Source organism: Hyla sarda, chromosome 2 (genome assembly GCF_029499605.1).
Source record: "Hyla sarda isolate aHylSar1 chromosome 2, aHylSar1.hap1, whole genome shotgun sequence".
In the NCBI taxonomy this organism is placed as follows: Eukaryota; Metazoa; Chordata; class Amphibia; order Anura; family Hylidae; genus Hyla; species Hyla sarda.
In genome coordinates this window covers 177598738-177622391 of record NC_079190.1, presented here as the reverse complement: position 1 = coordinate 177622391, position 23654 = coordinate 177598738, and the positions used below count along the sequence as shown (strand labels likewise).

At 42.9% G+C, this 23654-nt stretch overlaps 1 protein-coding gene across 8 annotated transcripts in view; it reads right to left on the bottom strand.

Annotated features, from left to right (window-relative positions):
- The window catches only part of MCF2L (MCF.2 cell line derived transforming sequence like), a 307099-nt gene that overhangs the window by 125732 nt on the left and 157713 nt on the right, over positions 1-23654 (bottom strand). The window contains exons 2-3 of one of the 8 annotated variants that reach the window (XM_056555798.1): positions 22274-22402; positions 20005-20143 (exon numbers count right to left, since the gene is read on the bottom strand). The exons of the other annotated variants lie outside the window; for them this stretch is intronic. Of the exons in view, the coding sequence (XP_056411773.1) occupies positions 20005-20143; positions 22274-22285 (151 nt within the window). The 5' untranslated portion in view covers positions 22286-22402. The remainder of the gene's footprint in view (positions 1-20004; positions 20144-22273; positions 22403-23654) is intronic. 8 annotated transcript variants of the gene reach the window in all.

Below are 23654 nucleotides of genomic sequence, written 5' to 3'. Positions count from 1 at the left end.
CGATTACTAATACTGTTCAGTGCTATGCATAGGACATAGCACTGATCAGTATTATCTGTCATCTTCTGCTCTGGTCTGCTCAATAGCAGACCAGAGCAGAAGACCCGTGGAAGGCAGCGGAGGCAGGTGAGGGGACGTCTGTCTGCCGTTCTGGATGATCAGATCACCGCAGCAGCGCTGCGGGCGATCCAATCATCCATTTTAGTGTCTGCAATGCTGCAGATGCCGTGATCTGTATTGATCACGGCATCCGAGGGGATAATGGCGGACATCTGCGCGATCGCGGGTGTCCCCCATTACCATCGAGTCCCTGGGTGCTTTCAGGCCTGCCACGCATGACCCGAGCATCGCTCCGATGCTCGCGGTTATGTATAGGACGTAAATGTACGTCCTGGTGCATTAAGTACCACCTCACCAGGATGTACATTTACGTCCTGCGCCGTTAAGGGGTTAAAGGAATACTAAACATACGGTACATGAAAAATATAAACCCCAATCCTTCATCTTATCTCCTTTTATCCATGTTACAAATTAAATTGAGAAATATCTCTCTGTGTCCTTTTAGATCAACTATATCACCTTACTCCGTCTCATAAGCCCGTGTCTGGCTGTAAAGCTGTCCGTACAAATTGGACTGTGATCTACCACAAGATGACCGATTTAAGTCCTATAGAATCATTTGTACAAACAATTATGATAGTCTAAACTGGTAAATCATTCAGATTAAAAAAAAAACGGTTAGCTGAAATAGATCAATCTTGCCATGCAACATTTTTTTCATCCAACAATAACTGAAAAAACCAACCTCCGGCATGATTGATCACATTTACAGCAGATATAAGTCTACACAAGTGTCATTTACAAATGATGGTCGGCTGAAATGTCCAAATTCGGCTAGTTCGGTCGACCATTATCTTATGTATATAGCCAGCTTAAGACAACTGAGTACAGGAGGAGGGGTGACAAGGCTACTGTGCCAGGCTGTTTGCCAGTAGTGTACACACAGGTCTTCCATTCCCTTACTTGTCTGGCCAACTAAGCACAGCACCTATGCCTCTCCACTATGCCATGACAATGTGCTGGTGAAATTGAACTGGACTGAACAGCTTGGTCCTGTGCTACACTACTACAGATGATGGGGGACCGATACACTAGCTTTGAAAGGTGTTAATGTATGTGAGCAGAAAGAAAGATGAGAGAGAATTAGCCTTGATTTGGCCTTTAGGCACAGTGTGGATTTTCTGGAGGATGTAGACAGGCTTGCAAATTACAGGTACATAGGCCAGACTTATTATTACCCTAATACCAAGGCTACTGTTCACGATGAATACCACGTGGCTGGGAAAAAACTGTTATCTGACTGTCCAAAGGATAAAGACAGACCTGATCAACAATTAGATCAATCCAGATATAGTATTTGTGACAGCTGCAAACTGCAATATACTTACTAATAAAACGATAGTAATGGTGGGAGAACAACTACTGCAGGCTCCTAATGTATATGTGAATTGAGCACGAGATGCAGTCACAGATCACAGCTTTGCCATATTGTAACACACACATACTCTACATACAAATACTCAGTACAAGAATAAAAATAAACTTACAACTATGCTGGGAATAGGGAAAAGAAAAATCAAGGCAAGCATTATATAATAAAGAGGCTGTGACTAATTACTATGTATTGAACTCCAGCAAGCAAAAGCAGGTCAAAGATAGGATGTGTATTTCTGTACTGGGACGGCAGCTACAAACAACAACTATTGCTCTCAAAGACACTAGATGCCCATAAACTACACAATGTCCCAAAGAAAAAGCACTGCCTGGGTTCTGTTTACACTTAGTGTTGTGTTCCTCATGAATCCCCTTGGCCCCTCACATGGTTAGCCAATAATAAAGAGATATACAGAGCAATAACCAAACATGTACACGGCCTACTACATACAAGTCCACAGGGGATGGAAAAACAATAACACAATCATTGATCTAACATTTATTACCTATTACATGAATAAATGATAAACAGTATTAAAAGGGTTTTCTGGGACTTATTTTTTTATTGATAAAGCAACAGAATTTCTATTCCTTTTCCAACTGGTAATGTACTTTCTATTCAGTGTCAGTACTGATCTGCTAATTTTGATGAGGGCCATGTGACCATGTCTCTCCTCTTCCGTTAGCACTGCAGGTGAGGTGCCATGCACTGAAAGTACCTGTCATTAACAAAAAAATTTTTTAAATAATGTAGATAATACCATTATATGTATATTTGTAATATACACTGGTTAAAAATGTCTATATTTTTTGGAGAAAAAATGCTGCTGCTGCAGCAATTGCCTGTGTTTCTCTGTGAGAAGTCCAAATACTGGAAGTGAGGGCAGGATAAGTAGGGCTCTGTGCAGGCTCCTGGCTTGTCAATCATCCTGCTGTGTGAGCCGAAAGTATGTCACAGAGCCTCAGTGCACAGAGCCCTGCTTGTCTTCACTGCACAGAACCCTGCTTGTCCTCAGTGTACAGAGCCCTGCTTGTCCTCACTGCACATAGCCCTGCTTGTCCTCAGTGTACAGAGCCCTGCTTGTCTTCACTGCACAGAACCCTGCTTGTCCTCAGTGTACAGAGCCCTGCTTGTCCTCAGTGTACAGAGCCTGGCATGTCCTCAGTGTACAGAGCCCTGCTTGTCCTCAGTGTACTGAGCCCTGCTTGTCTTCACTGCACAGAACCCTGCTTGTCCTCAGTGTACAGAGCCCTGCTTGTCCTCAGTGCACAGAGCCCTGCTTGTCCTCAGTGCACAGAGCCCTGCTTGTCCTCAGTGCACAAAGCCCTGCTTGTCCCCAGTATACAGAGCCCTGCTTGTCCTCAGTGCACAGAGCCCTGCTTGTAATCAGTGTACAGAGCCCTGCTTGTCCTCAGTTCACAGAGCCCTGCTTGTCCTCAGTGTACAGAGCCCTGCTTGTCCTCAGTGTACAGAGACCTGCTTGTCCTCAGTGTACAGAGCCCTGCTTGTAATCAGTGCACAGAGCCCTGCTTGTCCTCAGTGTACAGAGCCCTGCTTGTCCTCAGTGCACATAGCCCAGCTTGTCCTCAGTGTACAGAGCCCTGCTTGTAATCAGTGTACAGAGCCCTGCTTGTCCTCAGTGTACAGAGCCCTGCTTGTCCTCAGTGCACAGACCCCTGCTGGTCCTCAGTGCACAGAGCCCTGCTGGTCCTCAGTGCACAGAGCCCTGCTTGTCCTCAGTGTACAGAGCCCTGCTTGTCCTCAGTGTACAGAGCCCTGCTTGTCCTCAGTGTACAGAGCCCTGCTTGTCCTCAGTGCACAGACCCCTGCTGGTCCTCAGTGCACAGAGCCCTGCTGGTCCTCAGTGCACAGAGCCAGGCTTGTCCTCAGTGTACAGAGCCCTGCTTGTCCTCAGTGTATGGAGCCCTTCTTGTCATCAGTGCACAGAGCCCTGCTTGTCCTCACTGCACACAGTCTTGCTTGTCCTCAGTGTACAGAGCCCTGCTTGTCCTCAGTGTACAGAGCCCTGCTTGTAATCAGTGCACAGAGCCCTGCTTGTCCTTAGTGTACAGAGCCCTGCTTGTCCTCAGTGCACATAGCCCAGCTTGTCCTCAGTGTACAGAGCCCTGCTTGTAATCAGTGCACAGAGCCCTGCTTGTCCTCAGTGTACAGAGCCCTGCTTGTCCTCAGTGTACAGAGCCCCGCTTGTCCTCAGTGCACAGACCCCTGCTGGTCCTCAGTGCACAGAGCCCTGCTGGTTCTCAGTGAACAGAGCCCTGCTTGTCCTCAGTGTACAGAGCCCTGCTTGTCCTCAGTGTACAGAGCCCTGCTTGTCCTCAGTGTACAGAGCCCTGCTTGTCCTCAGTGTACAGAGCCCTGCTTGTCCTCAGTGCACAGACCCCTGCTGGTCCTCAGTGCACAGAGCCCTGCTGGTCCTCAGTGCACAGAGCCCTGCTTGTCCTCAGTGTACAGAGCCCTGCTTGTCCTCAGTGTACAGACCCCTGCTGGTCCTCAGTGCACAGAGCCCTGCTGGTCCTCAGTGCACAGAGCCCTGCTGGTCCTCAGTGCACAGAGCCCTGCTTGTCCTCAGTGTACAGAGCCCTGCTTGTCCTCAGTGTATGGAGCCCTTCTTGTTATCAGTGCACAGAGCCCTGCTTGTCCTCACTGCACACAGTCCTGCTTGTCCTCACTGCACAGAGCCCTGCTTGTCCACCACACTTCCTGTATTTGGACTCCTTACAGAGACACACAAGCAGTAGCTGCAGGGACAAAAATATACACTTTTTTTTAACAAATGTATATTACAAATATACATATAATAGTATTATCTACATTATAGGTACACTTTAATATGTTTCTCTTTCTGGCTACGCGCCTCCCCCTGTGCACAAGGTGTCATACATGACATTATGAACATAGGTCAGTTTTTAGCAATGTTTCTCAACAGCACATGGGTTGGACAGACAGTCTGTACTAATACATTCAGACATGGATTTTCTGGAGCAGAAAAATGCAGAGTTTCTGCACCAAAATCCATAGCAGATAATATACAACAAACTGTACAGATTTGTTGGGGATTTGCTTCTGCAAATCATATGAATGTTTAAAAAAAAACACAGTGTATTTGAAAGCTGCACACATCTGTGGATTTATTGTGGATTTGGATTTCCCCACTGTCAATTGGGAAAATCACCACTAAAGCCGATGTGTTTCTACAGAATAAACAAGATGTCTATAAATCCTGTCCACTTTACTGCTACTGTAATACACTACAGATTTCCAGCACATGTCTGCCCTGTGTGAACCTATCCTTCCTAAATCTGCATTTATACAATGTGCAAGGTTCCAATGATACAAGACAAGCAGCTATGCTCAACTGCTGTACATGGCCACACAGTTTAAGCTACAAAGCATTATGATACATTCTCACATACTAGGTATGTAAATGTGTCTGCATGTCGAGCAATGAAACAGGCGCACAGCTTTCAATAATGCATGCTACCCATTCTTGGAACAAAAAAAAAACAAGTTAAAGAAAGTTTCATCACAATATTTAATACAAAAGAGCCAGCAGGTTGCAATTACATGCGTGATCTGCAACCAAAAATCCACCAAGGATGCTGTCGCATTGCAGTCATGCTGTTGCATGTGCGTGACATTATCCACGCACCAACTACAATGTGTAGTCCCCATTTTAACATCACAATAGCACATGGACTATTATTTTTTCGCATTTATTTATTATATAAAATAGAACAAACCTGAAGCTGTATTTAGACGGCCTATTTTATTTGCAGTACTGTTTCAGTACAGTTTCATTTTAGCTGCATTTTTACAGCAAATAACCAAAATTGCTGTAAAAAATATTTAAATAAAAATGACACATTTCCAAAACAATCTGCATAGTAAAATTTAGCAATTTTTACTATTGAGCAAAATTGCTGTAAAAATTAGTCAAATCAATAGTAAGGCCACAGTAACAAATAAAATGCAAGGTGTAAACACAACTTTAAGAATACATCAATTGCAAAATTGACAACTTAGTGCTTAGTTACTTGTGCCACAATTACCTAAAACACGTGTTTTTCATTATGTGTTGTGCGAAAAAAAACTTTTTCTAACTACAGTGTTGTCCGCAAGTCAGACAAAATATGCCTTGTGCCAAAAAAGTGGAATAAGAGTGGCACACATTTTTCACTGGCTCATGAGTTTGCAGTACTTCACAACAGTAGCCAGGATTTTTTATATTGTTTTTAACTTTATTATTTTTTTTTATTGTTCAATGTTTTTTATTAGATTAAAGGGGTACTCTGCTGAAAACATCGTATCCCCTATCCAAAGGATATCTGCACCCCTGTCATTCAGTGCACAGAGCGAACTCTGCTCAGTGCCCGATGACTGGCGAACACAGCTGCCACTCCCCCTTCATACATGTTTATGGGAGGAGGCGTGACAGCTACGTACTAGCCGTCACGCCCTCTCGCATAGACATGAATGGAGGGGTCATAGCGTCACATCACAAAAGCAGAAGCTCCAAGCTTCTACGTTCCGGACGCCGCCACTGTCGGCCCTGAGATCGCGGGGTCCCTAGTGGCAGAATAGAGGATAAGTTGTTGTCAGCGGAGTGCCCTTTTAAAATCATTCCGGTCATGGAATTCTGCAGACATTAGGCCAAATTCACTGTTTAATGGTCACATTTTAAGCCATGCAGTCTTTTGTGAAGGCCCAGATAATTTTACCGTAACCGAGCCCCTTTATCATCCCAGAGGAAAAAGTGTGTAAAACAGATAATAAAGATGGTGTGCATCGTGTACACATCTTTCCCACACATGCACAGTCTGTAATGACCCTTTTTACTGGTCAGATTATCTGTATGTCTGTGGTCTTTTATATGTCACTCATATTAAAAGGTTACTGTGTAAAGAGGTCAAGAAAACTGTGACAGGAGCTAAAAGGGGCAGCACTCCGCAGCGCCCTAGTACTCCTTTGTTCTAGCTATAAGTAGGGTTTCAGCACTTGGATCCCTACCAACCAAAATATAGCGTCATCATGTCACAAGTTTCTATTAACCCTTTTAAGACCAACCAATCTATGATTATTGATGTATACTTTACAGCTATTGAAAATATAGCTCGGTATATGTATGGAGGGTAGCCAGTTTAATCATTGCTGAACAATACTTGTTTAAGCCATGACTATTATTATGAAAGTAAAAACTATTATGAGTATAACCTTTATTTGTATAGCACCAATATATTCTATAGTCAATTATGGTAACAACAAACATGCAAGAGAATAAACAATGAAAACAAATACATGCTGGCAATGATGAAAAAAGAATAAGGAGAAAGGATTCATTGGACTGCTATCCAATGTGTGTGTCTGCTTAATACAAATATGTACCGATATGTACAAAGTACCGTATTTTTCGCCGTATAAGACGCACTTTTTCTTCCCCAAAACTGGGGGGGGGGGGGGGGAAGTTGGTGCGTCTTATACGGCGAATACATCCCTATCGCGGCGGTCCCTGCGGCCATCAACGGCCGGGACCCGCGGCTAATACAGGACATCACCGATCGCAGTGATGCCTTGTATTAACCCTTCAGACGCGGCGAACAAAGCTGACCGCCGCGTCTGAAGGGGAAGTTACATTAATCCGGCTGTTCAGGACCGCCACGATTTCACTGCGGCGGTCCCGAACAGCCCGACTGAATAGCCGGGTTAGTGCTTACAGGACATCGGGAGGGACCTTACCTGCCTCCTCGGTGTCTTCTCCGTTCAGGGATCCCCTGTATGGCCGGCGCTCTCCTTCCTTGTCATCACGTCGTCGCGTACGTGCGTCGGCGTGCGTAACGACGTGATGGCGGCGACGGAGAGCGAGGATACCCGGCCGGCAGCAGAGACGTCCTGGAGCGACGGGGACACGACATCTAGCGACATCTAGGGCAGCGGTGACGGGTCCGGAGCGGCAGGGACACGTGAGTATTACCTCCTATGCAGTGGTCTTCAATCTGCGGACCTCCAGATGTTGCAAAACTACAACTCCCAGCATGCCCGGACAGCCAACGGCTGTCCGGGCATGCTGGGAGTTGTAGTTTTGCAACATCTGGAGGTCCGCAGGTTGAAGACCACTATTGGGTTCAAAATCTTTATTTTTTTAGATTTTGCACCTATAAATTGGGTGCGTCTTACACGCCGGTGCGTCCTATAGGGCGAAAAATACGGTATGCACCTTCAACCTCATACACATAGTAGGGGTATATGTGATCTCTGCCCTTTGTACTATTGAGGTGTAGACAATCCATGTGCTGCCATATGGTACTTTATACAGAGCCATAGCCACCCAGAAGCAGTCTACACATAACATCGGAAGAAACAAGCTCCAATTTATTTTCATAAGAAATCTGACAGACATGAACTGTGTATGCCTTTTTATAGATTGAATGCATACAGAGGTACAAGGTGGCCCTTTATACTTCTATTACTGTTGTATTACAGTTTGATACAACACTATTGTATGGAGCTATTATTCAATTGTGTGCATAAGCTTGTTTTCATGTGCATTCTCCACCTATATAGAAGTGCCTTATCATGCTAACTATAGCCAAATGAGAAATACCAGCTGAGATGACAATAGGGCAATGATCCTGGTACACTGGTAGTCATTAGAATCTAAACCATAGTCAGTGGCAACACACATGGTTGTCCTCCACTGCATTTACGGTCTATGGGAATTCCAAACGTTGCAGTGTTCAGCACTTAACTTGTTTAAAACAAGGTTCACAGAGAAATTTATGGAACAGCGGACAAGCATATATAGTCAAAGGCGTTAATTAATATATAAACATGACATATGATGTTATAACTTGCTTAAAGGTGTGCCAAAAAGTTAAACAGATATGTGATCTCTGCTGACACCTCTGTCCATGTCAAGAACTATCCAGAGCAGGAGCAAATCTCCATAGCAAACCTCTCCTGCTATGGACAGTTCCTGACATGGACAGAGGTGTCAGCAGAGAGCACTATGGTCAGACAGAAAAGAAATGTAAAAAGAAAAGAACTTCCTGTGTAGTATTTGTGGTGTCAGGCTGCGATGTGAGGTGTAGGGGCAGATGGTGTTGCCCAGGGGTATATAGTGTTAACCCCTTAGTGTTCGTGATGCCAGGGTGTGGTTTGCCTATGTAACCACCCGAAGGTAGCACCGCTAGTCCTAGGTTAGGCAGGGCAAATAATAGTCCATGCCCAGGTTAAGGTTAACAGTAGCTTTTACTGAGGTAGACAGATGGTACAGTCTTTACAGCTCAACGAGGATCCAAGAGAAACACAGGGGACCTCACAGCTTGCTGGGACTTGCAGAGACTTGACAGACTTTAGTGCAGCCACACTGACTATAACTGACTTGACTTGACTGAAGATAGTGACAGCAGACAAAGATGACTTGGCTTACTGACTTGTGGCTGCACAGATGTGCTGGACACTAGCTCTGAGACATCTGGACTGAACTTGACCTCAGGATCTAAGAGAAACACAAGAGAGTGATTGTAGTACCTCCCCCTCTTATAAAGGGGGTCTGAGCAAGGAGCCCATAGGCTAGCTGCGGGTCATCTGGTCACATGGTGCTCTCTGGGTAACAAAACATATGACTTAAACATGTGACAACCATTATCAAGTGACTAACAATCATGTGACCATATCAAAGGTCCTTTACACTAAATATACAACCTATACACAATATGGGGGAACACTGCAGGAGAGCCCTGAGGACATACAGGGACTCAACCTGACAGGACTGTAGGAGCATATCCTGTACTGGGACATCACATATACAGCAGCTGATAAGTACTGGAAGGATTACGATTTTCAAATAGAAGTAATTTACAAATCTGTTTAACTTTCTGGCACCAGTTGATAAAAAAAAAAATTCGTTTTTCACTGGAGTACCCCTTTAACCCCTTAAGGAAATGCGCCGTAAATGTACGGCGCTGCATAGTGTCACTTATCTAACAGCGCCGTACATTTAAGGAGCGGCTGTGACACGAGCGCAGGAGCTGCACTTGCTTCATTCCCGGTGGCTATCAGCAGCCGCGGACCCGCCGGTATTGGCGGACATCAGCGATCACACTGATGTCTGCCATTAACCCCTCAGGTGCCGTGATCAATACAGATCACGGCATCTGCGGCAGTGCGGCACTTATAATGGCTGATCTGATAGCCCGCGGCACTGCAGCAGGGATAAGATCAGCCAAGATGGTGGACGGAGGTCTCCTCACCTGCCTCCGTCCGTATCCCGAGGTCTTCTGCACTGATCTGCCTTCCAGCAGACCAGAGCAGAAGATCGCCGATAATACTGATCAGTGCTATGCCTTATGCATAGCACTGAACAGTATTAGCAATCTAATGATTGCTATAAATAGATCCCTATCCGGACTAAAAAAGTGTAAAATAAATGTAATAAAAAGTTTTAACCCTTTAAGGACCCAGGCTTTTTCCGTTTTTTCATTTTCAATTTTTCCTCCTTAACTTTAAAAAATCATAATTCTTTAAAATTTTCACCTAAAATTCTATATGATGGCTTATTTTTTGCGTCACTAATTATACTTTGTAATGACATTAGTCATTTGACCCCAAAATCTACAGTGAAATGGGAAAAAAATCAATGTGCGACAAAATTTATGAAAAAACACTATTTTATAAGTTTTGGGGGCTTCCGTTTTTACGCTGTACATTTTTCGGCAAAAATGACACCTTATCTTTATTCTGTAGGTCCATACAGTTAAAATGATACCCTACTTGTATAGGTTTGATTTTGTATCACTTCAGAAAAAAATCATGAATACATCCAGGAAAATTTATACGTTTAAATGGTCATCTTCTGACCCCTATAACTTTTTTATTTTTCTGTGTTCAGGGCGCTTTGAGTGCTCATTTTTTGCGCCGTGATCTGAAGTTTTTAGCGGTACCATTTTTGTTGTGATCAGACTTTTTGATCACTTTTTATTCAAAAATGCGCTATTTTGGACTTTTGATTTTTTTTTGCGCGTACGCCATTGAAAGAGCAGTTTAAAAAGCAGTATACTTTTATAATTCGGACATTTCAGCATGCGGCGATACTACATATGTTTATTTTTATTTACACTATGTTTTTTTTTATTCTTGGACATGCCGGGTGATTCAAACTTTTATTAGGGGAAGGGAGAATTGAAAGGGTTAATGATTTTTTTTACACTTTTCTTATGCAATATTATAGCTCCTATAGGGGGCTATAACATTGCATTAACTGATCTTTAACACTGATTGATGCATCTCCATAGGAATGGATCAATCAGTGTTTTCGGCGATTGAATGCTTAAGCCTGGATCTCAGGTTTGAAGCATTCATTTGGCGATCGGACTGCAGGAAGGAAGGTAAGAAGACCTCCTCCTGTGCTACAGCTGTTCGGGATGCTGCAATTATACCGCGGCGATCCCGAACAGCTCCCTGAGCTAGCCGGGCACTTTTACTTTCATTTTTAGCCGCACGGCTCAGCTTTGAGCGAGCGGCTAAAGGGTTAATAGCTCACGGCACCGCGATCAGTGCCGCACGCTATTAGCGGCGGGTCCCGGCTTCACTATGACGCCGGGCCCGCCGCGATATGATGCGGGGTCACCGTGTAACCCCGGGTTATATCGCAGGACCGGGACTCTGGGCGTAAGTTTACACCCTGGGTCCTTAACAGGTTAAAAAATGTGAAGAAAAAGTGAAAAAGCCCCTCCCCCAATAAAGTTTAAAATCACCCCTTTTCCACATATTAATACAAAATAGTGTAAAAAGAGATAAATAATAAACATATTTGGTATCTTCGTGTGCGTAAATGTCCGAACTATAAATATATATTGTTAATGATCCCGTATCGCGAACGGCGTAAACATAAAAAAAAAAAAGTCAAACATTTCTGCTTTTTTGTCACATCAAACTGCTAATTTTTTTTTATAAAAAGCAATTAAAAAGTCACATATATGCAAATTTGGTACCAAAACAAACTAAAGATCATGGCACAAAAAGTGAGCCCTCACATCCCTGAATATGGAAAAATGAGAAAGTTACAGGTGGTCAAAATAGGGTAATTTTAAACATACTGATTTTGTAAATAAAAAAAGTTTGGGATTTTTTAAAAGCAGTACAATAATAGAAATGTATGTAACCATGGGTATCATTTCAATTGTATTGACCCAGAGAATAAAGAAAACATGTAATTTTTACCATAAAGTGTACAGCGTGAAAATGAAACCCCCCAAATTTGCTAAATTATGATTTTCGTTTAAATTTCGTTACACAAACATTTTTTGGGGGGGGGGGTTTACCATACATTTTAGGATAAAATGAGTGACGTCATTACAGTACAACTGGTCACGCAAAAAACAAGCCCTCATATGGGTCTGTGAATGGAAATATAAAAGAGTAATGAATTTTAGAAGGCGAGGAGGAAAAACTAAAACGCAAAAATAAAATTGGCTGTGTCCTTAAAGGGGTACTTCGCCCCTAGACATCTTATTCCCTATCCAAAGGATAAGGGATAAGATGTCAGATCGCCGCTGTCCCGCTACTGGGGACCCCCGGGATCGCCACTGCGGCACCGCGCTATCATTACTGCACAGAGTTCGCTCTGCACGTAATGAAGGGCAATACAGGTGCCGGAGCATCGTTACGCCACAGCTCCGCCCCTTGTGACGTCACAGTCCGCCCCCTCAATACAAGTCTATGGGAGGGGGCGTGGCGGTCGTCAAGCCCCCGCCATAGACTTGCATTAAGGGGGCGGGGGCGTGATGTCACGAGAGGTGGAGCCATGACATCACACTGCTCCGTCCCCTGTATCGCCCGTCATTACGCACAGAGCGAACGGCGCAGCGGCGATCCCGGGGTTCCCCTGCAGCAGGACCCCGGCGAACTGACATCTTATCCCCTATCTTTTGGATAGGGGATAAGAGACATCTTATCCCCTATCCTTAGGATAGGGGATAAGATGTCTAGGGGCGGAGTACCCCTTTAAGGTCAAAATGGTCTGGGTCCTTAAGGGGTTAACTGTGTCTCAACCAACTATTTGCAAAACATATAACACTGTGTTCACTTTTAGAGTATAACAACAGTTGTTGGATATTTCTTGAAAATATTAGGCTAAAAGACAATTGACCAAGTTATAAAGTCCTGTGTCGTGTTTCTATATTGTCAGCAGCAGCAGCACTTTTTTTCCTCTTGGGGTGGGAAGGTGGGTTGTTTCCTCACAAGCCTCTGGTTGTAACATCTGGTTGCTGTCTGATACTACAGGAGAGCCCAAGCACCAAAATGAATCATACCTGGGACCTACCTTTGCCTAAGGGTTATTGTGCTAAGACTGCAGAATGTTAGATTATGGAGCTATTCTCTGCTAGGACCTTTATTTTTCTTCAGGAGGATTTGGTACTGTAAAGAGTACCTACACAGGGGCATACAGGCATTTCTGCACAGGCCTAGGAGTATGTTCACTTGCAAAAGCTTTTCTATACCTCGGATGCTACAGTATTTTACCATAGCAACCAGATTGCATTGTGACTGGAAATTGTGCAGAAAAGTGGAGAACTGTAATGCTTTGGAGTTCTTTAACCTTATACACATATACACACAGGAGATACAGAACAACATTGATGTAGATCATAAGTAGACACATAGGGGGAGATTTATCAAAACCTGTGCAAAGGAAAAGTTGTCCAGTTGTCCATAGCAACCAATCAGATCGCTCCTTTCATTTTTAACAAGGCCTCGGCAAAATGAAAGAAGCGATCTGATCGGTTGCTATGGGCAACTGGGCAACTTTTCCTTCGCACAGGTTTTGATAAATCTCCCCCATACACTGTATAATTCAGGAGATGCACAGGGAAGACTATGTGCAAGTACCAATGAAGAAATCAAATGAAGATCACTATGATTGACCTTGGTCATGACACAATAGCGGTCTTCAAGCATTGTACATAGGGGGAGATTTATCAAAACCTGTGTAGAGAAAGAGGGGTGCAGTTGATCATAGCAACCAATCAGCTTGCTTCTTTCATTTTTAAGGCCCTTGTACAAATTAAAGATGCAATCTGATTGGTTGCTATGAGCAACTTCACCACTCTTCCTCTACACAGGTTTTGATAAATCTCTCCCAATGTCTTTGCCTTTCAATTCCAGGAACTGCCAGCAATACTGGTATGTAGAAATCGTAAATGTCATGGTGTCAATGACACTTCGCACCAAGATATTAATACCATCTTTAATTCCATTATTTTTGAAAAGGCCTGTGAAAAATAAAAGAAGTGATTTGATTGGTTGGTATGCGGCATCCGGTCAACTTTTCCTCAGGACGGGTCTTGATATATCTCCCCCAGTATCCCTATCACTTGTCATTTGGGTTGTTATCAAGGTACTATCTTCAATACCAGCATAGAAGCACTTCCACATGGCATCTCTCCCACTGAAATTATGTACTTGGTTAATTTGGAGCACAAGCTGGTGCAGGGATTCTTGGCCAAGCTCTATGGGGAAAATATGAAAAATGACTCTCCAGAAGAAAATGCTCTCTTTACAGGTAGCTACCTGTAAACTTATGTCCATCACAAAGTCTTGACATAGGACTAGGGATATCAGCCAAACTATCTGTAGACAGTACTGTTAAGTTGTTACTCCTTATCAATACAGAATAGGCTTCTGGTTACCTGAGAAATGTAACAGACCTTTAGGCTACATACCGCAATGTTATGGAACGTTTTTAAAAATATATTGTTGTGTTTAACCCCTTCATGACCCAGCCCATTTTCACCTTCATGACCTGGGCATTTTTTGAAAATCTGACCACTGTCACTTTAAACATTAATAACTTTGGAATGCTTTTACTTATCATTCTGATTCCGAGATTGTTTTTTCGTGACATATTCTACTTTATTTTATCGGTAAAATTTCACTGATATTTGTATCCTTTCTTGGTAAAAAATCTAAAAATTTCATGAAAATTTTGAAAATTTAGCATTTTTCTAACTTTGAAAGTCTCTGCTTGAAAGGAAAATGGATATTCCAAATAAATTACATATTGATTCACATATACAATATGTCTACTTTGTGTTTGCATTAAAAAATTGACAAGTTTTTACTTTTGGAAGACATCAGAGGGCTTCAAAGTTCCGCAGCAATTTTCCAATTTTTCTCAAGATTTTCAAAATCTTAATTTTTCAGGGCCCAGTTCAGGTTGGAAGTGGATTTTAAGGATCTTCATATTAGAAATACCCCATAAATGACCCCATTATAAAAACTGCACCCCCAAAGTATTCAAAATGACATTCAGTAAGTGTTTTAACCCTTTAGGTGTTTCACAGGAATAGCAGCAAAGTGAAGGAGAAAATTCTAAATCTTCATTTTTTACACTCGCATTTTCTTGTAGACCCAATTTTTTAATTTTTACAAGGGGTAAAAGGAGAGAAATCACCCTAAAATTTGTAACCCAATTTCTCTCGAGTAAGGAAATACCTCATATGCGTATGTAAAATGTTCGGTGGGCGCAGTAGAGGGCTCAGAAGGGAAGGAGCGACAATGGGATTTTGGAGAGTGAGTTTTTCTGAAAGGGTTTTTGGGGGGCATGTCCCATTTAGGAAGCCCCTATGGTGCCAGAACAGTGGACCCCCCCACATGTGACCCCATTTTGGAAACTATACCCCTCATGAAATGTAATAAGGGGTGCAGTGAGCATTTACACCCCACTGGCGTTTGACAGATATTTGAAACGGTGGACTGTGCAAATCAAAAATTTTATTTTTCATTTTCACAGCCCACTGTTCCAAAAATCTGTCATACACCAGTGGGGTGTAAATGCTCACTGCACCCCTTATTACATTCCGTGAGGGGTGTAGTTTCCAAAATGGGGTCACATATGGATATTTATTGTTTTGCGTTTGTCAGAACTGCTGTAACAATCAGCCACCCCTGTGCAAATCGCCTCAAATGTACATGGTGCACTCTCCCTTCTGGGCCTTGTTGTGCGCCCCCAGAGCACTTTGCGCCCACATATGGGGTATCTCCGTACTCAGGAGAAATTGCGTTACAAATTTAGAGGGTCTTTTTTCCCTTTTACCTCTTGTGAAAATGAAAAGTATAGGGCAACACCAGCATGTCAGTGTAAAAAATGTATTTTTTTACACTAACATGCTGGTGTAGACCCCAACTTCACCTTTTCATAAGGGGTTAAAGAAGAAAAAGCCCCCCAAAATTTGTAAGGCAATTTCTCCCGAGTACGGCGATACCCCATATGTGTCCCAAAACTGTTGCCCTGAAATACGACAGGGCTCCAAAGTGAGAGAGCGCCATGCGCATTTGAGGCCTGAATTAGGGATTTGCATAGGGGTGGACATAGGGGTATTCTACGCCAGTGATTCTCAAACAGGGTGCCTCCAGCTGTTACAAAACTCCCAGCATGCCTGGACAGTCAATGGCTGTCCGGCAATACTGGGAGTTATTATTTTGCAACAGCTGGAGGCTCCGTTTTGGAAACAGTAGCGTACCAGACGTTTTTCATTTTTTGGGGGGAGGGGGGCTGTGTAGGGGTATGTGTATATGTAGTGTTTTTTACTTTTTATTTTAGGTTAGTGATAGTGTAGTGTAGTGTTTTTAGGGTACAGTCACATGGGCAGAGGTTCACAGCAAGTTTGCCGCTGGAAGTTTGAGCTGCAGCGCAAAATTTGCGCCATCTCAAACTTGCAGCACTCACTGTAAACCTCCGCCCATGTGAGTGTACCCTGTACATTCACATTGGGGGGAGGGGGCAAACATCCAGCTGTTGCAAACTCCGAGCATGCCCTTTGGCTGTCCGTGCATGCTGGGAGTTGTAGTTTTGCAACAGCTGGAGGAACACTGGTTTGGAAACACTAAGTTAAGTAATAAACTTTCAAGTGTTTTGCAACCAAACTTAGTGTTTCCAAACCAGTGTGCCTCCAGCTGTTGCAAAACTACAACTCCCAGCATGCATGGTCTGTCAGTGCATGCTGGGAGTTATAGTTTTGCAACAATTGCAACAGCTGGAGGCACTGAGGTAGGAAACGGACAATGTTTCCCAACTAGTGTGCCTCCAGATGTTGCAAAACTACAACTCCCAGCATGCCCAGACTGCCAAGGCATGCTGGAAGTTGTAGTTCGGCAATATCTGAAGGATCAGATGTTGCTGAACTACAACTTCCAGCATGCCTGGGCAGTCTGGGCATGCTGGGAGTTGTAGTTTTGCAACATCTGGAGGTCCACAGTTTGGAGACCACTGTATAATGGTCTCCAATCTGTGCTCTTCCAGATGTTAGAGAACTACAACTCCCAGCATGCCTGGACAGACTGAGCATGCTGAGATTTGTAGTTTTGCAACATCTGGAAGAGCACAGATTGGAGACCATTATACAGTGGTCTCCAAACTGTGGACCTCCAGATGTTGCAAAACTACAACTCCCAGCATGCCCAGAAAGCCAAAGGCTGTCTGGGCATGCTGGGAGTTGCAGTTTTGAAACTCTCAGAGGCAGCAGTGAGATCGCTTTACGGCGATCTCACTGCTGCCAATGAAGATGCCGCACTGCTGCCGGAAACTCACCTCCGGGACGCAGCGCAGCCAGGACCGCATGGAGGACGCCGGGACCGCAGGGAGGACGCCGGGACCGCTCGGGACACCGCTCCGACGGGTAAGTGACGCCGGGGGACGGGACAGGGACACTTAGCAGAGCGGTGTGTGTCCCGATCCCCGTGATCGGGACTTACACACCGCGCTGCTAAGTATTTTCATAGCGAAACGCTGCTATCAGCTAGTCAGATTTGACTAGCTGATAGCAGCGATCGCTGGGGGGGGTGGGGGACGAAACCCCCCGTGGTCGCACGGTAAGATGGCTGGCTATCAGTGATAGCCACCATCTTTCCGGGCGCTGCGGGATGCCGCGAGTAGCGGCAGTAATGTCCATGACGTACCTGTATGTCATGGGTCGGGAACACCTTGCCACCCATGACGTACAGGTATGTCATAGGTCGGGAAGGGGTTAATATTTTAATGTGGCACGTGAGCTAAAAAAAAAAAAAAAGGCTGAAGACCACTGTTCTAAATCTTATGCTGCCTAAAGACAGAGCTCACCAGGGATACTATATATAGTGTGAAAAGTAAAATAATACCTTTCACAGGAAACCCGAGATTTTCCTCATTTAGTGAAGCTTCCTAAATTCTTAGCAGTTCATATCCCACCCTAAGGGCAGGCATGAGGAGTATGTCATAAAAAGCAACATAGTCCACATATTCCACCATTTATGCCGGGGTAAAATAATTATTTACAACGGAATGTATAGCTATTATGCAATAAACTGTATATATATCTTCTGTTCAAGTTACTAAAAGTGCTATAATCCAACATCCTTGAAAAATGTATCCCAGTCTATGATCTCCAGTACCTCCTAAAAATTGGGTTGATGCTCATGCTTTGGCATTTGGTCTTCTAGAGTAAACACCACGTTAGGGCTCTGAATATGACCTTAAAGAGCCATTAAAAATCCAGGTGCTAGCTGTGTTTCCCAAAGATGTAAGGTGCAGATATCATACTCATTGAAACTGGACTTGCATGTTTATGGTATGGGGATGTCAAAAATGTTTACTGAACTAAGTTCCTATCGTACCATACTTAAATGGGCACCCTCATTTAAAATAATTTTTGCTATTGCACTCCTTATGGTAAATAAAAAATCTTTCTAATATACTTTGTTTAAAAAAAGTTTTCTATGTTTTATATGTGTTTAAAAAATCTGCCATTAGGTGTCTCCCTACTTGTCCAGAGCACATTTCTCCCCATCTTTTGCATAGACTTTGGACCCCTGCTGACCTGGCAGAAGTCCAAAATCAGGAAATGCTGTCTGGAGTGCTGAGGGGGGGGGGGGGTGTCCAGAATTATCCAATCATAACTCCTCTCACACTTAACTGACGTTTTCTGTTGGTAGCAGAGTGATGGAGGAAGTTCTCCCCTGTATGGCTTCAAATGATGTCACACCTGATGGGGAAAGCCCCTTACCAGTCTGTGTACCTGAACCTGAGGCTGAGCAGAAAATACAGAGCAATATCAAAGTAGAAAACTAAAAAATAATGAAAATAAAGGTAGGGGGTGGTTTATCATGATGGGGAAGTGAACTGGGAGGTTTATAAAATGTATAAAGTTAAAGAGAGGTTCTCTTTAAACTAGATATTGTACATGGAAGTTGTACAGTGTACTGTCTGAAGGGACCTCTGGGACTGAAGTAATTTAGAATTCACAGTGGTATAAATTCATTATGTAGTCTCCAAACTGTAAGGAATGCATAATAGAGAGCTCATAAAGGTGCTACTTCCATTAGGTTCCTAAGTTGATCACTATATAGTAGGTCAAGTGTCTTTGTTTTGAATGGGCATCCCCAACATCAAAGGCTATCCACAGGATCAGAACCCCCATCAATCCTGAGATCATAGGAAATGTGTCCCCCAAATGAGTGGGGTGCAATGAAGTTGGGAATACCAATTTAAGTTATATGATGGTAAAAAGTAATACTGGATATTAGTACACCATTTGCAGGAGTAGTAGTGACCAGAACACTTGTGTGTACACTCAGCTGTAGCAAACAGATCAATTTTCATCTCTTAATCTGGTTCACAAAAGCGGCTCAGGTGTTAAAATACCTGCACTTCAGGTCATAATTTACACGCCTCTGCAAAGATGTGACAAACACTACAGGGTAGCACCGTCCAACTACAGAAATTACTCCATGTGTGAAATAGAAGGCTCAATAGTTGTGCAAAAGATGGATAAAGATAGCAAACAAATGACAACAACATTACTGCAAAATGCTTGTAAAGCTACTTATCAGGTACACGGAGATCGTGATCAATGTAATAGTATAATTTAGCATATACAAAGAGTTTCCAGTCCCTCAAAGTATCACACCTATTTCTATGCCTATCTAATGGTTTCCTTACATCCAATGGTTGATATTTACTGCAATCAGCGAAGAAATTGCAAAAAATTGAAGTGATTGAAGGTGGTAATATTCCCCTTTGACATTTACATTAGGTGGTCACTTATGCCTGTTACTGTCCCTACCTTGTCCTTGTATAACATCTGTTCTGAACAGAATCAGGAACTGTGGGAGAGCAGCATCAAGTCAAGGTAAATTTACAGCCCGCCTACATTTTCTAGAAACAGCCCAGAAGTGTGTAGATAGACACACTGAAACTGAGAAAAAGTTACAAAAATATCTACCTATTTGTTATAAAATGTATCCTGCCTGTTGTCACTGTTATATCTAAGTGACATATGTTGGTGGAAAACCCCTTTAAGCCAGGTTTCTACATCAGATCAATGTATAATGTCATTTTAGTGATATTATATATGGCCAGCTTAACAGATCTTACACAGCGCTACACGACATGCAGACTACATGGAAACAAAGAGGTCAACCTCAAAGCGTTAATAAAAATAGGAAAAACAACACACCTGTCCTTTTCTTCAGAAGCAGCCATAGTTCGGAGATTTCCTTACATAGCAAGGAGATGAGGCTTAATGTCATGTTGATCCACACAGGCTTCCTATATGGCTCTCCTCTACTATGTGACCTATTTCTCTGCAAGTTGGTCTGAAAAGTACAAAGAGAGCACCAAACTCTGCCTTTCAGTAGAAGCCAAGCAGTGAGGATACAATACCTTTCTTCAAATTACACGCAAAGCTAGTATGTTTTTCAGCTGGGCTGGCGTGACGGTCTGACAAGGTACAACACCTTCATTTCTGACCAGAAAAGACAGTTGTAGTGAAGGCTGAACCCTACCCAGGCTTCATACCTCATCACCACTTACAGATACGTGTTTGATAATAGTTGCTGAGCCTCAAGCAGTGTTTCTAACACAATTTCCTTTACAACTCGATGAAAAGCCTCCTACTGATAGCCGTCACAAACCTCCCTAGAGGGGCCCTTCATTTACTAACTATCGACCTCACAAGTAAAGCCATTCCTCTACCCTAAGGAAATATTTGGTAAAATAGACAGCTGTCCTTTCTAGTGAACTCTGACATCAGATGCTTTGATACAGTCTGGAGATATCTCTGCAGATTGTATTATACATAGTCGTTTTTTAATACAGTCATAAACTGCTTGTATGAAATGAATGGTTATAGGCTGCTCTAACTAATAATTGACGAGCGCTGAATGCAGATGGTTAATACTAGACAGACCATCCATCAGCGTTCTCTGGGACTTAATAATTGATATGAGGCTCCGAGCTGATCTTGTTTGTGGGATAACACTGCTGCTGCTGAATCACTTGTAGAATGTCTCTATTTATTATATATTAGATTGTGCCAAAATAGAAACTCCTAATAAAACGGTGGGTACTGGTTATAGAAACACTTTAGGTACGAAACAAAAATTTTAAAAATGTTTTTCAATTTATGATCAGCTCAGCAGGAATCATGAATACAAAGATACTAGTGGGCAGGGGAGTAACTAAAAATCATAGGGCCCCATTGCAAAATTAAGATGGACCCCAACCACCTAATGATATCAAACCAAAACTGTAGCATAAGAACTAGTAGTTAAAGGTATGGATAGTATTCCATTAAATCAGAGAACTATAGTTATGTTAGATAGAAGACAGCCACTAAATTGTTATTCTCAACAAAATGTACAATGTCCTTGGACCTGAGTGTCCCCCTCGACCTCTGGGCCCCACTGCAGCTGCTATGGCTATAGATTTGCCCATGCCACCCTACTGCAGCAGTCTGTTTTATTAAAGAGTACCTGTCATCAAACCATATTTTCTAAACTAACTCAGATTATATTCTCTTACTACTTCTAACACCCCTCCTGCCCTAAAAAAATTCTGAGCTCTAAAAAGCTCTGTATCATACAGTTCCCTTTGCTCACATTGTCTGAGCTCCCAGCAGAAGAAAGTGGGTGTTCTCCAGCAGGCGCAACATCACTGAAGTCTGTGAGAGCTGTGCCTTGCCATGCCCCGCATGCACTTCCTGAGTTTGGACTTCTGTAAGTCCGGGTGGAGACCAAACTAACTGTCTGACTTGCACAGGAAACAGAACAGAGACACCTAGTGGCCGTTTTTTCAATCACATTAAAAACATATAAAGATTGAGAATTTTAACAGCAAGTAAATAGCAAAGTGTCTTATAATTACATAAAGAACAATATATTAAAAGTTTAGTTTGGTGACAGGTACTCTTTAAAGGGATTCTATCTGTTCTTTATCATGCTCAGAGATGCAGACATATACAGACACTTTATAGGGATCAACAAATAATAAAACAAACAATACCAGGTATTTTCATGCATGCCTTCTCCATCCCCCATTTCTCAAAAATTGCCTTGCGCATCATTCATACAGAGTAGGGAGAAGTTGTGTGCCTGTTGCAGCTCAGCACAGCCTCTGCAACTCTTAAGCTTGGAAGGAAAACAAGATTTTATAACTTTGCACACAGCCTTCAGCTAAGGAACATTTGCTTTATCACCCTATGAACTACAATCCTAGGACTGCAGCTCTGAGTTGACAGATTCCCTTAAAGAGTTATAAATATAACTTGAATGACATATAGAAGACATAAAAAGTGTAAGACATGTTTCTCTGTACTGTGCCTTATTTCATGTATGATCTTTTAAATACAATATCTAGTTACACAAAATATGAACATGAGTTGTCTGGTAAAACAGTATGCAGTCAGCTTCTAAGATCCCTTAATGATGTATGCAAGAAGGCCTTACCTTTAAAGCCATGTTGACATGATGGATGTCTATGCAGCTGCAACTACCACTGTATATTGGAATCAATAGTATGACAGTATGCCATTACCTCCTTAGCTCTTCCTAGTGGTGTCTGTAAGATGGATTTTTCTGAGGGTGAGAACGGAAATAAGTGCTTTTGACTTCTGTTAGGATGCTTTCACACAGTACGGGTCCACTGTGGATTTTCTATGGAATATGTGAACGCAAATCTTATGTGAACGCTTATATGAACGCAAATCCACAGCCGAAAACCCACACTGAACACTCAACTGTGGCTATAATTGTGGATATGTAGATTTACAGTAACACATACAGGATCTGCTCTCAGGTACACATAGTCTCTCTTACATCAGTTGAATTTATTGGAAAGACATGGTCTGTCACAAAAAGTTGAATATGTCACAAAAACTAATATGAATGTTTCATGACAGCGCTGAGGAATTAGTGCATGAACATCCAGGGCAGTATTCTTTACTTAGACAGAGATGCCATAGACCTAGTGACTTAAATCAACCACTGTTTCTTTCCGGACTTGCATGGAGAAACTTAGGCAGAATCTATGTTTAAAAATGTAGAAAATATGACAAAGCAATTGGGCATGGTAGATTTAATGTACACAATAAGATGGTAGCTCGGCACTGCTAGGGTGCTAGGGTACAGCTAGGTGGCGACAGCAGCCGGTTCGCACGGGGATCGTGCTTCTTCTGGCCTCTGACCATGGATGCCACCATTCAGCATAAGTATATGGTGTATTTATTTCATTTAAATCCATACCATGGTTAATACGATTAGATGTTCGGTGCTGAGTCTACACATAGTCTACACAGCTCAGTGTGATGCAGCTAACCCCTCTGACTCTCAAGGAAAGCAAGAAAGTACGGGTAAGTGTGCTGATGTGGAGAATGAGATCATGTGTGCTCAACATCAGTACGTGAAGGAAATCGCTTGTCACTTAAGTCTACTGCTGAAAGACAGCACTGACATGTCCACTTTTACCTGCATCATATCCGGACCACACCGAGCTGCATTTTGTCTTGAATAATTACAGCAATTATCCTGTCTGCCAAAGCCAGAGAGAACATCTGCACACATCCCATCTAGTGATATCTGCTGAATGTCACAAGTTATAGACTTCTCTTAGAACTGAATGCCCATCACATGATATTGGGCTGTCCTACAAATAACGTCCTGCACAGTCTACAGAATTAAAAAGCAAAATCTAAGAGACAATCACTAAGGAATACAGTGAGCATACACAGGGCACACATCAAAGAAGTTAGGGAGACAACATGAAGGGACATGTCTACCTACTGGAGTGACATGTCTACCTACTGGAGTGACCTAACTACTTAATGGGGTG